This window comes from Cyprinodon tularosa, unplaced genomic scaffold, assembly GCF_016077235.1.
Source record: "Cyprinodon tularosa strain WSP-4 unplaced genomic scaffold, ASM1607723v1 ctg365, whole genome shotgun sequence".
In the NCBI taxonomy this organism is placed as follows: domain Eukaryota; kingdom Metazoa; phylum Chordata; class Actinopteri; order Cyprinodontiformes; family Cyprinodontidae; genus Cyprinodon; species Cyprinodon tularosa.
In genome coordinates, this window is record NW_024039080.1 from 382,059 (window position 1) to 394,178 (window position 12,120).

The 12,120-nt window shown below is 39.3% G+C and overlaps 1 protein-coding gene across 1 annotated transcript; it reads left to right on the forward strand.

Annotated features, from left to right (window-relative positions):
* Nucleotides 1-2,725: 2,725 nt before the first annotated feature.
* On the forward strand, nucleotides 2,726-8,494 carry LOC119790470. The gene is made up of 4 exons (XM_038296000.1): nucleotides 2,726-2,886; nucleotides 6,265-6,659; nucleotides 7,694-7,763; nucleotides 8,097-8,494. Exons 1-4 carry the CDS (start codon nucleotides 2,872-2,874, stop codon nucleotides 8,223-8,225), a joined length of 609 nt encoding a protein of 202 aa, XP_038151928.1. The 5' UTR covers nucleotides 2,726-2,871; the 3' UTR covers nucleotides 8,226-8,494.
* The last annotated feature ends 3,626 nt before the right edge of the window (nucleotides 8,495-12,120 follow it).

The window sequence follows — 12,120 nt, forward strand, 5'->3', positions numbered from 1 at the left end:
ATTTAAAAAAGAAAATTACTTTTTTAGATTATAATTTTTTGCAGTGTGTAGTGAAAGAGTGAAAGTAGTGTAAGGCGCCTCTGGCTTGATGAAACGCTTCATAAAAGACCATTTACTTTTTACTTTGGGAAAAATAAAGAGCCACAGGGAAGACTTTTTGGAGCAGGAAACTTTATTATTCGTCATAATTTCTACTCTGTATTTTTAAGCTTCAGTAAAAACTAGAAAAATTAAACGTTTCTTTTAATGCAACACATGGATTTTGGGAAAAGAGTAAGTTTTACATAGATTTACTTATACTATTTAAATGTTTAATAGCAGTATGCCATATATACACATAAACCTAAAAATACTACATTAACTTTACTGTAAAAACATGGCGTTTTTGAAACGTACAGTAGCTCCCAGCAGGACTGATTCTGCTCCGAGTTCAGACGTTACAGGATCACGCAGAGCAAGAGGTCGTCCCGACGGCGGTCATTTTGGAAGGGTGCAAAAGCACTACACTGCAAAAAATTGAAATCTAAATAAGTCATTTGTGCTCAAATTAAGTGCATTTTTTCTTGAATTGAGGAGATAAGTGAGACACTTTGCCAATGGGACAAGACAATTTAAATTTAAAATCAGAAAAAAACTATTGCTTTGTCTTATTTCAAGTGTATATTGTCTAATTATCTTTTATTAGTAGTAAAATACTCATTCCATTGGCAGATCATCTTCTTTACCTGCTCAAATTAAGGGTAAGTACACTTAATTTAAGACATTTTTTTACTTATTTCTAGATGTTTTTTGCAGTGTACAGAAGCACAGGGACTGATACACTGGAAAAAATCTGAATCTAGATAAGTCATTTTTTCTTAAAATAAGTGCATTTGTTCTTGGATTGAGGATTTAAAAGAGATATTTCGGCAATGGAACAAGACAATTTATATTTAAAATAGGAAAACACAATTGCATTGTCTTATTTCAAGTGCATGTTATCTAATTATCTACTATCTCATTTACCTTCTCAAATTAAGGGTAAATACACTTAATTTAAGAAATTTCAACTTATTTCTAGATTGCTTTTCCAGTGTAGATGCACTGAACTTGACATGCCTTCAAACTTTGAGCTACACTTTTTACATCTTCCAACTACTTCTGCTGGAGTTGGACGGATTTAAAATGTCCCTTAAAGGAAAATGTGGCATCAAATACCAAGAGTTAGCAGCAATTTCCAGTTGATCTTAGTGAAAGGTTGCCTTTCATTAATGTTTTCTTATTCTAAGTGTAAATTGTCTTGTTCCATTGGCAAAGTTTTCCACTTACCTCCTCAATTCAAGAACAAATGGACTTATTTTAAGAAAATTACTTATCTAGATTTTGATTTTTTCCAGTGGGTTGTTAATATTTATTTCTGTTGATCTTGTTTCATTAATGTTATAATTGCATTATTAAAAGTCCACTAATCTGGACGACTGGTTTAAATGTTGAAATTGCACTGTTTCAGTTTTTATATATATAATTTTATCAAGTAATTTGTTCAACTCACATAATATTTTCATTGATTGAAAGTTTTATATTGTAAATATTGCTTATTTTTATACTGTCATTAGTTAGAGAAATAAAGAGACCCAAGAGCTTTGAAGGTTAAAAAGAAAAACTGAAGATAATAAGCAGCAATTAATAGATTCCACCTGAATGTGTTTATTTATTTCTTTACTTTTCTCATGAGAAAATCTGATTTTACTTTCCAGTCGTCAGGAAATTGATTTATTTTCAGAGGCGACTGTTTTGGAGTGCCTTTAAAAGCTCAATCTATTAAAAAAAAGAAACCCCCAGTGTGCCTGGGTTAACTCTGCTGCCATTTTAAGTCCCATTTCCTGAAAAACTTCTTTCAGCAAGTATTTGCCCCTCATAAAGGACCTGAAGTTGAACGGACTGCAAACTCTGAAATATCACTTATTTCTAAATATAAATATATATGTTTGTTTTCCCCGCTTGTCCCTTAAAAGGAGTTCTGTCTTGTAGGTTTGCAGAAATAAAAAATGCATGTGTTGATGTCGACATTTGAACTTAGCGTGGATTCCATTTGATTTCCTGTGTTTCTCCAAGTCTGCTCTGCATCAATATTACATGTGTGCTCCAGTGCCAGAGAGGGGGAGGTTTTTTATTTCTTTCTTCTTTTCTTTTCTTTTCTGTTGTTTGTTTCTACTGGGTGAGGACGACCACAGAAAGTACAGTTATGCTGACCACAAACAACAAAAGTGGAAAGTATTTCCTTATGTTTCAGAGGGTGGGAAGATTTGCACAAGGATAGAGAGCGAGAGAGGAAAACAATGAACAATTAACGCCGTGCACGATTCTGTCACCAAACTAACAGAACAGGTTTTAAAATATAACAAGGAAATATATTTGGGAACCAAAGAAAAAAAGAGCAATAATGTTTTTAACACCAGGTTACTGCAGCGCCACGGCCACAGTGACTGGAAACCAATTAGATTACAAAGGTGGTAAGATGACACCCCTGAGCGGGGGTGTTGGTGTGGTCTATCTAATGGAGGGTGATTCCTGCCCAAGCACCAGTCCATTAACAACCAATTAACTTCCTATTAATATTTTACCAGACAGGGCCTCTCATCCTGACATGTTTTAAGGAGCTTTTCCCAGGAGGGTCTGAACATGAGCAGCTTTTAGCGCAGCATAAAGAGGCCTCTGTAATGGGCTGAAGGAGGAGAAGGGGCAACCTGATAGCACTGAGAGCTGAGGAGGGGAGACAGACTTCTGCAGCTGGTCTGCCCCGATCCCAGCCAAGCCCGAGCCGCGCCAAACACGCACACAGCGCACCAGTGTTGGGAAATCCAGGCATTTTTCACCCACACAAGATCAGACATGAGAAACCACTTGGTGAGTGTTTGGATGCTTGTAAGGTACAAGCGACGACCCCCCTGTTGTTTAATCCACAGAAAAACAGGGAAAACGGACAGACAGACAGACAGACAGACAGGAACCTAACTGGCTTCTAACTCCCTAAAACGTTGATGTATTCTACTGGGTTTACATCTGATAAACCAACACAAAGTGGTTCCTCATGGTGAATCGGGGGGGTTACATGGTTTTAAAATGTTTGCTTTTCTTTGAGAAACCAAAAGACTTGTTGGCGCTTACTTCAATCTGCCCCCTTTAACCAAATGTCCTGTAAATAAAATCCAGTACAACAGATAGTCAACAAAATTCGGTTATAAAACAGCCTGATGATGCAAAGCTTTGCCTCTAAAACCAAATGATTGGCGTGGAGAGAAGCTGCATAGAACGACGTTGCACTGCAAACACTAAAATGTCTTAAATTTACCCTTAATTTAAGCAGGTAAATACAATAATCTACCAATGGAATGAGCATATAGATATTACGAAATAAGAGACTACAGTTGTGTTTTTCTTATTTTAAATGTAAATTGCCTTATTCTTTCGACAAAGTGTATCACTTAATACACTTAAGTGTATTAAGTGATACAATGAACAATAATTCATTAATTCAAGAAAAAATTCTCTTATTTTTAAGAAAATTAAACTTAGTTAGATTTAAATTTTTTACAGTGTGAGAAGTTTTAATTTTTTAATTTTTTACAGTTTTACAATCTTGCTATAATTCCTGCTCTAAGTGAGTCCCTCTGTCAGCTAAACTCCATTTAATGATTAATCAATTACTGAATAAATAATTATTATAATTATTTCAATTATCAATTAATCTGATTAATTTATTCATATATGTTTTACTGTAGTTCTATTTTCGTTGTTAAACTGTAAAAAAGGTTGGTCGGGGGTGTGTGCAGAAACTTGGATTAAATGTGCAAGTAGAGCCTTGATGGGAAGATTGGGAGCCGCTGCTCTAAATTCACCATAACCTGATCAGACTTAATGGGAAGAAGAACGTTACTAAAAATAGATCAGTAACTGGAATCAGCCAAACGCCCAGCAATGACCTGAAGGTTCCACTTTAAAACAACCACAGCTGCCACAGAGGGCGGCTCTACATGGCAGGTAAAGATTTAGAAAAACAACATAGAAGTTTAAAGGAATACAAAAATACAATAAAACTAATTAATTAAAACAATAAAACCTCCTTCAATTAGGGAACTAAAAATACAGCCGGAGCTGCAACAGGTTGAATAAAATCCACAGGATCGGCCGACCGACCGACCGACAGGATTTGAAAATTTACTAAATTTACCAAAGAACAATTATTGAATTATTGTATTATTATTAAATTATTAAACTCTTTCTCTGGTTTAACATTAAAAGCTTTCGGGTGCAAACTAACCTTTCAATTTCAGCCCCATGATTTATCTGAATGAAAATATTATTTTAGGAAAGTCTAGGTGTGGGTCTGAAAAAGGAATCTAAGGGGGGCTAAATATTAGGGTGATGGAAAGGAGGCTCTCCAACCTTAGAGTCTTTAACGTCCCAATGCAAAAAAATGTAATCTAAATTAGTGCATTTTTCCTTGAATTGAGGAAGTAAGTGAGACACTTTGCCAATGGAACAAGATATTTTACATTTAAAATAATATATATATATCCATTGTCAAATCATCTTATTTACATACTACAATTAAGGTTAAATACACTTCATTTAAGAAATTTGTACTTATTTCTCTATTGTTCAATCATCAACACTGGAAAAACCATCTAGAAATAAGTAAAAATGTCTTAAATTAAGTGTATTTAGCCTTAATTTGAGCAGGTAAATGAGGTAGTTTGCCAAAGGAATGAGTATTTTTACTCTTAAAATGAGATAATTAGATAATATGCACTTGAAATAAGACAATGAAGTTCAGTTTTCTTATTTTAAACCTGAATGATCTTGTTCCATTGGCAAAATGTCTCTTTTACCTCCTCAATCCCAGAACAAATGACTTTTTTTTACTAGTGAAAATAAGAAAAGAAGGAAACAGAATGAAATTCTCAGAAAGGTCAGGGGGGGTCATTGCTTTTTAAAGTGAAGATGAGCATCTCTGCTGCTCCTGGTTCTTCATCTATAGCTTTCTGCTGCGTAAGGCTGGTTTGTGTGGATATTTCAAAAGCAGCTTGGAGGGAAACTCCCTGCCTGGAGAGGAAAAAGAAGCGCAGAGTGGAAAGGAGGCCGAAGGAAAGAGAAGCCATTATGACTATAGCCTGCGGCTACTCCCAGCGGATCAGGCATTTGTCTTCACTTGAAAGTATGATTTATTTTTCCAGCAGTCGGAAGGGTTATGTTTGTCACCGCGCAGTGAAAGGACTTTCAGAAATGGCAACATAAAGCTGAAATGGAAATAAAAAGGAGTCTATTTTCTAATGTTTCCCTCAAATACTTCCCTTCTACGGTTACCTTGTTTGGGATCACTTTCAGTGCCCATTAACTTTAGTTAATCATACTGAACCTTGTGTCTAATTCATCAGCGGGGGCATGAGTCCCTCTGTGTTGATGATTAGGAGAAAGAAGGGACGTGGAGGAGGGGGTCAGGGTGGTTGTATCAGGTTCCTTCCACTGGGTGTAGATGTGGTCTTAGATTTCTCTTTAGGCTGCTGATTAACCGTGTGTGTGGGGGGGTGGAGTGTGCATGAGGAGGAGAAGAACCTCAGCTTTAATTTCCCCCAGCTCCAGATATTACACCCCCGCGCTGCTGCTCTGTTTTTATTGGAACAGAAAGCAAAAAACAGCAAGTGTTTACGATGCATTAAAACATGCGGAGGGAATTCCAGTGTGAGATTGTAAATCTATACATTTGGCTCCGTCTGTGTCTCTCCGACAGAATTAATTCTTTTATAGAAGAGTTATTCTGTGTTTTACAAAGACTGATGTCTGTAGCGTCCTGTCAAATCTTGTTTATTATGTTGATATGGAGGGGAGGGGGGGGGGGGGGGGGGGTTGAATAGAGGAAATGCAGGCAGGAAGAAAAAGGGAAAAGTTGAGGGTCACATGGAGAGGTGGGCAGGGCGGCTGAGTTTCGGCTTTGCTGTCCTCTAATGACCATTTGGACAAAGGCATGGTTGAGGAAACCGCATTACATTCTATTAACTGGGCTTTTGTTGTCAGTGAACTGTTAATGATGTACAAAGGGAGCTCTGCAGCGCTTTCCTGGACAATGCCAGCTCTGTGCCTGTAATTATTCTCCGGGAAGCATGGTAACCTTTATACCTGGGGACACATTAGCCGTCTCTAATTAGAGTAAATATTCATTCTGGTATAACACCAGCGTTGCCTCATCACTCTAACAGCAATTAACTCTGTGTTCTTTTTCTCCAGGCCTCTTCATATCTCTCACCCCGTCTCACCCCCGTCTCCTGTCTTCGCTCTTTGCTCCTTTCGATTATTTCCCCCCCGCAGCATCAGAGGCACCACCAGCTGTGCCAGAACGGCAGAGCGTCCAGCCTACCTTCCAACTTCATTATCTCCACACGCACAGACAGACCGTCCCTTGTAGCCCTTCGTAGTTCCCACATCGCAGCCAAATGCAATGTGACAGCGCCGCCGCAGTCCTCGTCCGCAGACATCACAGGGCACCCCCCCCCCACCCCTCTGTCCATGGATAGATGGCACCCCCTGCTTTTTGCCTGTGCATGCAAGCGTTGCTGTTACTTTGCGTGCGGAAGATGCAGGGCAGTTTATAATTCTGCTGATGAAGATTCTCGGTCATCCAGGTCAGTCATTCCCAAAAAGTTCAAATCAATCCACTGGACTTTGTTTCCAAGTTTGAAGACGTTTCTTCTTCCTCTCAGAGGAAAACCGAGCATCATGCAATGAGTGAAATGGAGTTCTTTCTGTATAATTGGCAGATCGTAGTAGCCATGTTAGCTCAGCCATGTCTTTGTCCAAATACGTCGTTGCCTTTTTATTTTTAGGCTTTCAGCTAAAAATTGCACAAATTTTCAAGGCAGCACGTTAGTGAGCTTCACGTGTGAGCAGGTAGATCGCATCAGGTCGCACAGCGTGAGAACAAACATCGTGAACAGAGAACTCACACTGTATGATGAAATCCTGTGGTTTTGTCGTACAGTGTGAGTTGTAGCTGCGTGCAACAATTGAAAAAAATCGCACAGTGTATGCCCAGCTTTAGAAAACATGCAAATGAAAGCGGACGAACGGGTCCGCTCCTTTGGAACGAGCCATCTACGTTAAGAAAGGAGGGGGGTGGACTCAGATTTCAGCTTTCAAAAACCTTCATTCCTTCCTGCTATCATCGCAGCCCTGACACCTTTACAGGATAAGAGAAGACCTCCCCTGTTCAGCCAGGCCAACTATTCCCTCTAACGACCCCCCTTCAGAGACATAGACAGGTATGGGGCATTGCAGGCTAACAAAGAAGCCAAACGACCCCCATTCCAAAGGGGGGGGCCCGTTCATCCGTTTCTATTTGCATGTTTTCTAAACTAAAACCAGGCTTTGTTGGGCTGCTGGATAAAACCTGGAACTAAACGCTATTTCTGACATTATGGATTGAAAAATCTTCCTGGATGGAAGAGAAACGTCTTCAAACCTGGAAACAAAGTCCAGTGGATTGCATTTTTTTTTTACTGTTTTGAAGTTTATAATCATCCATTTATCTGGCATGCAGAAGGCCTGCCCATGGATGAATGTTTTATCTCTAAAACAATTGCTTATGATATTTTGCTCTTGCCCATACTCTGTTTTTATATTTAACGTCCTCTGCATATATTTTCTGCCTGACTTTCAGAATGCCTCGCAGGTTCTTTTCCTCAGACCTTGCGTTTTCCATGGCCTGCTTATTGAAGCCCCCCCCTGGGGTAGGCACATCTGACACTTGGGGAATTGCTGCAGCAGACTTCAGATATTTTTCCCACGCACACAATTTCTCATATCGCGTCTCTCCTCTTTACTCTCCTGCCTTCTAAACGTTACACTTGTAGCTGCTGCCTCAGGCGTGGGCTCTGTCATAGCGGGAAGGTCAAAACGCACGCATACAGACAGACAAGGCGCACACACACACACACACACACACACACACACACACACACACACACACACATCAGATTGTTTTACGGAAATCATGTCAGGGGTCATGATTGAATTATTAATGCAGGTTTAGAGCAATAACAATCTGCCTTTGTCTGTTTTAGGTCCAACCTGATATTCGCAGACTCTTCCCGCTCTTATTTGATCCTACAGTGTTAAGATCCAAATCCAATATCGTCGACTTGGCAGAAGAACCCCCCCACCCCCTTACTATTGTTTCATCAGTCAAATAGCAGACATAAGTATATGTTGCCTCTGAGTCTCATGAAGCATATTGACTTCTGTGCCATTTTTCCAAGGGCAAGACCATCAATTTCTATCAGAGCTCCTGAGGTAATAGTGATCTGCAATCATGTTGCTGCTTCTGGAATAACATGCCTTGATGAGGATACAGTAGTACTGCAATGCATCAGAATATAAATACATTCTTTTACATATTCTCTGTTAAATGAATTTATGCATCCCTGCTTATGTTTGGTTAAAGCAAGTTAACTCTTCACTGCAAAAACCATCTAGAAATAAGTAAAAAATACCTTGAATAAAGTGTATTAACCTTAATTAGAGATTATTTGCAAATGGAATCAGTATTTTTATTCTTAAAATAAGATAATTAGATAATATGCACTTAAAATAAGTCAATGCAACTGGTTTTTCTTATTTTAAATGTAAATTGTCTTGTTCTATTTGCAAAGCGTCTTACTTACCTCCTCAGTTCAAGAAAAAAAATCACTTTTTTTAAGAAAAATTACCCATTTAGATTTCTATTTTTTGCAGTTTTTACCGCATACCTCCTGGATTTCCTGTTAAATATTTAATTACCTTTTTAGGAAATTTTGTAATGTTTATTTTTTTCATTTCCCTTACATGGTCCTGATATTTAATAAATACTTTATGATTTTCTTGGACTGGAAAAACGATCTAGAAATAAATAAAAAATTCCTTCAATTAAGTGTATTTACCCTTAATCTGAGTAGGTAGATGAGATAGTTTCCCAATGTAATGAGTATTTTACTCTTAAAATAAGATAATTAGATAATATGCACTTGAAATAAGACAATGCAATTGTATTTTCTTATTTTAAATTAAAATTGTCTTGTTCCATTGGCAAAATGTCTCTTTTACCTCCTCAATCCAAGAACAAATGCACTTATTTTAAGAAAAAAGGATCTAGATGACATTTTTTTCCAGTGTGTGTGCTTTGTGTCTACCCATTACGGATGTTTTAAGATATTATTTGCTGTTATAGAATCAGGTTCAGTCTGAGTTTAACTCTCCCGGATCAAACCAGAAAGCTTTGCCTTGTCTGACCACGACGTTTCTCTCCAAGAAGACATTTGGCTCATCGACGTAGGAAGCTGTAAATTTTAATCGAGCTTGAAAGTGTCGTTTTAGAGCAGAGGCTGCTTTCCTGGTCGTCACCCTCTCGGTTCAGAGCAGCCTTCAGTAGTGATTCCAGGGTTGTTCTTAAAAAAACCAGAACCGATTCCCTTTCATCTGAGGGCGTCCGTTCGGGTCAGATGGGAAAGACCAGGAGACAACTGGACATTCTAGCAGAAAAGCCATCCCACAAACACATCAGTAATGGTTAAAGCAGGCTAACATTAAGCTTCTTGAAAGCCCTGGCCTGAACCAAATCTCAAATGTGTGGACTATACTTAAACACTGGGAGTTTGCCAGGAAAGCAAACCAATTCTGCCAAGAAAAGTGGTCAAAGATCCAGCCAGAATTATGTCAGAAGCTTGCTGATGGCTAGAAAAAGCATGTGGTTTCTCCGCAACTTGCTAAAGGAGAGGAAGGGGGGGGGGGGGGGGGGGTTGTTAGTGGGGATGTTAATGAAGTGGTTGGGGGAGTGTTACCATTAGGCAATACTAGGCAGCTGCCTAGGGCCCCAAGTTCCTGGGGGCCCCTTAAAACTCTGTTTCCATGTATGGTTAATACAACTATTCCTTATTTTTGCACATTAATTATGTTTTTGATAAAAATCCTTTGGCTAAAATGCCATCAGAACGCTGATAATCAGTCAGGAATGAATCAGCAGATACTCCCAGGTAAGGAAGCCTGACATTCAGCTCCGTACAGGAGAATGACCTGACTGTAGACAGCTGGACCAAAGAGAAGGACCTCCTGCAGAAAACGCCATGCAGGTTTTCTTCTGCATTCCAACTCTGCATAAGGGTTATAACCAAAACGAGAAATACGTCGTAACAAAACCCTGAAGAAGATTCCTCTCAACCGATGCCCTTATCTCCAACTATCTATGAAATATTGGTTCACAGATCTTGAGTGGAAATGCTTCATTATTTTCTGTTCTCAGGACGGAGGGGGATTTACCATTACGCAATACTAGGCAGTTGCCTAGGGGCCCCATAAAACTCTGTTTCCATGTATGGTTAATACAACTATTCCTTATTTTTGCACATTAATTATGTTTTTGATAAAAATCCTTTGGCTAAAATGCCATCAGAACGCTGATAATATTAAGTGTGTCTCAGCCCCCCCCTTCAGTGTCCACCATATTGGATCAGTCCATTTGCTGCACATGTTCAGAAAGGTCCAAACAGACAGCAGCAAACCATTTGAAAACAAACCATGCAAAGAGCAGTGTTGCCAACTTAGCGCTTTAGTCGCTATATTTAGCCACTTTTCAGACCCCTCTAGCACTTTGATTTCTAAAAAGCTCCTAGCGCCAAATCTAGAGACTTTTTTCTGCTACTGGAGACTTTGGAGACAACATCTAAAAGCAGCGAACTCTGCTCTCCAGAGCGAGTAGATTGGTAACCCCGCCTCCTGCTCTCCTCTATCTTGTCTGCTGTCATGATTCATGCAGCTATTATTTCATCCAAATGAAAAATGGAGAACAGATAAGCAGATCATGGCTTGTCTACAGTGAAAAGAAGGACTGGGTTATTCACTTTGGCCTTTTTGGAAACACAGGAAGGAGCAATCAGCTAAGTGAGCTTAGTGCTTGGAAAAAATCTTTCATTCCTTTAGAGACAGCATGAAAAGTCAGCTGAGTACAAAACATAGAGAGGAAAACAAGAAGAAAAGGGACAAGAAGAGAGGGACACAACCTAGAGCAGATAATGGATGTCTATTCTATTAACATTTCTCTATCTGGAGAATGGGGCTGTTTTATATGTTGTTGTCTCCATTCAGAGGGGCCCCTGCATGTCTTTGCCTAGGGCCCCAGATTTCCTAAATCCACCCATGTATTTAATGGTAAACCTATTAAATCATCACAAAAAAAGAGCAATAATTCCTTCATGATCAGAAGGGAATGTAAACTTCTGCCCTGAGTGTGTATCTAAGAGAACAAGTATGTGGTTTTCCTTCAAAATGCTTTCTAAAAAGCCCAACAGGGATTTTATTTCTGCTCATAGCTTAAAAATCGACCGAGCAAATCTGAGGCTTCTTCATGACTCCCATTATGGAAATGAAAGCAGACAATTCCGCGTTTCCTCATCTGCATATGTTGAAAAAAAAGGCTCTCTGAGAGCTACAAGTACTTTCACCTGATCTGAAACACGAGAGATTAAAGAGAAAGCAATATGGTGCTTTATGATGTTTTTGGACCAGGCCCCCCCTCCCTGCCCCCCTCCGGGCCTGTTTCTCACCAAGCCAATATGGTAATGAGTGTTATTGTACCAACACCGGTGATGGATTCTTGACCCTCAGCCGGGGAGGATTATGGGGCCTGTTTCTAAGTATGAGCGCAGAGCAACACGCTGGAAGGAGCCGTGGGGTCAAGCCTTTAGCATTTATTATCCGCCTGCGCCAGAAAACACAACTCTTTTAGACATCCTAAACATAGCTGGCTGGACACATGGGCTGACAACTTCACTTAGGAACAGCAAATCAAACAGGCTTGTTAATGCAGCTGCTGAAAACAGTCCCATTAGGGCCAGTCACTCCTACTATTTGTTTTTTCTTATCACTTCAGCCTTTTTCTGCTCTCTGCCTGTTGGGCATGGAATCCAAAGTGATATAGAAATAAAAAAAAATGTCCGCTCGAAACATTTAACCGAGACATTCCTCTTCCAGTCAGGATGGATATCACAGTGAATAAAACTGGAAAAGAAGAAAAGAGGCGTAATAGATTTTTCGGTTTCATATTTCTCTGAGAGGCCG

Excerpts from the sequence above, each read along its gene's own strand:
- LOC119790470 (XM_038296000.1), top strand. Across the intron at positions 6,660-7,693 it reads GAAGATTCTCGGTCATCCAG|AATGCCTCGCAGGTTCTTTT; the intron begins GTCAGTCATTCC and ends CCTGACTTTCAG. Across the intron at positions 7,764-8,096 it reads TATTGAAGCCCCCCCCTGGG|GTCCAACCTGATATTCGCAG; the intron begins GTAGGCACATCT and ends TGTCTGTTTTAG.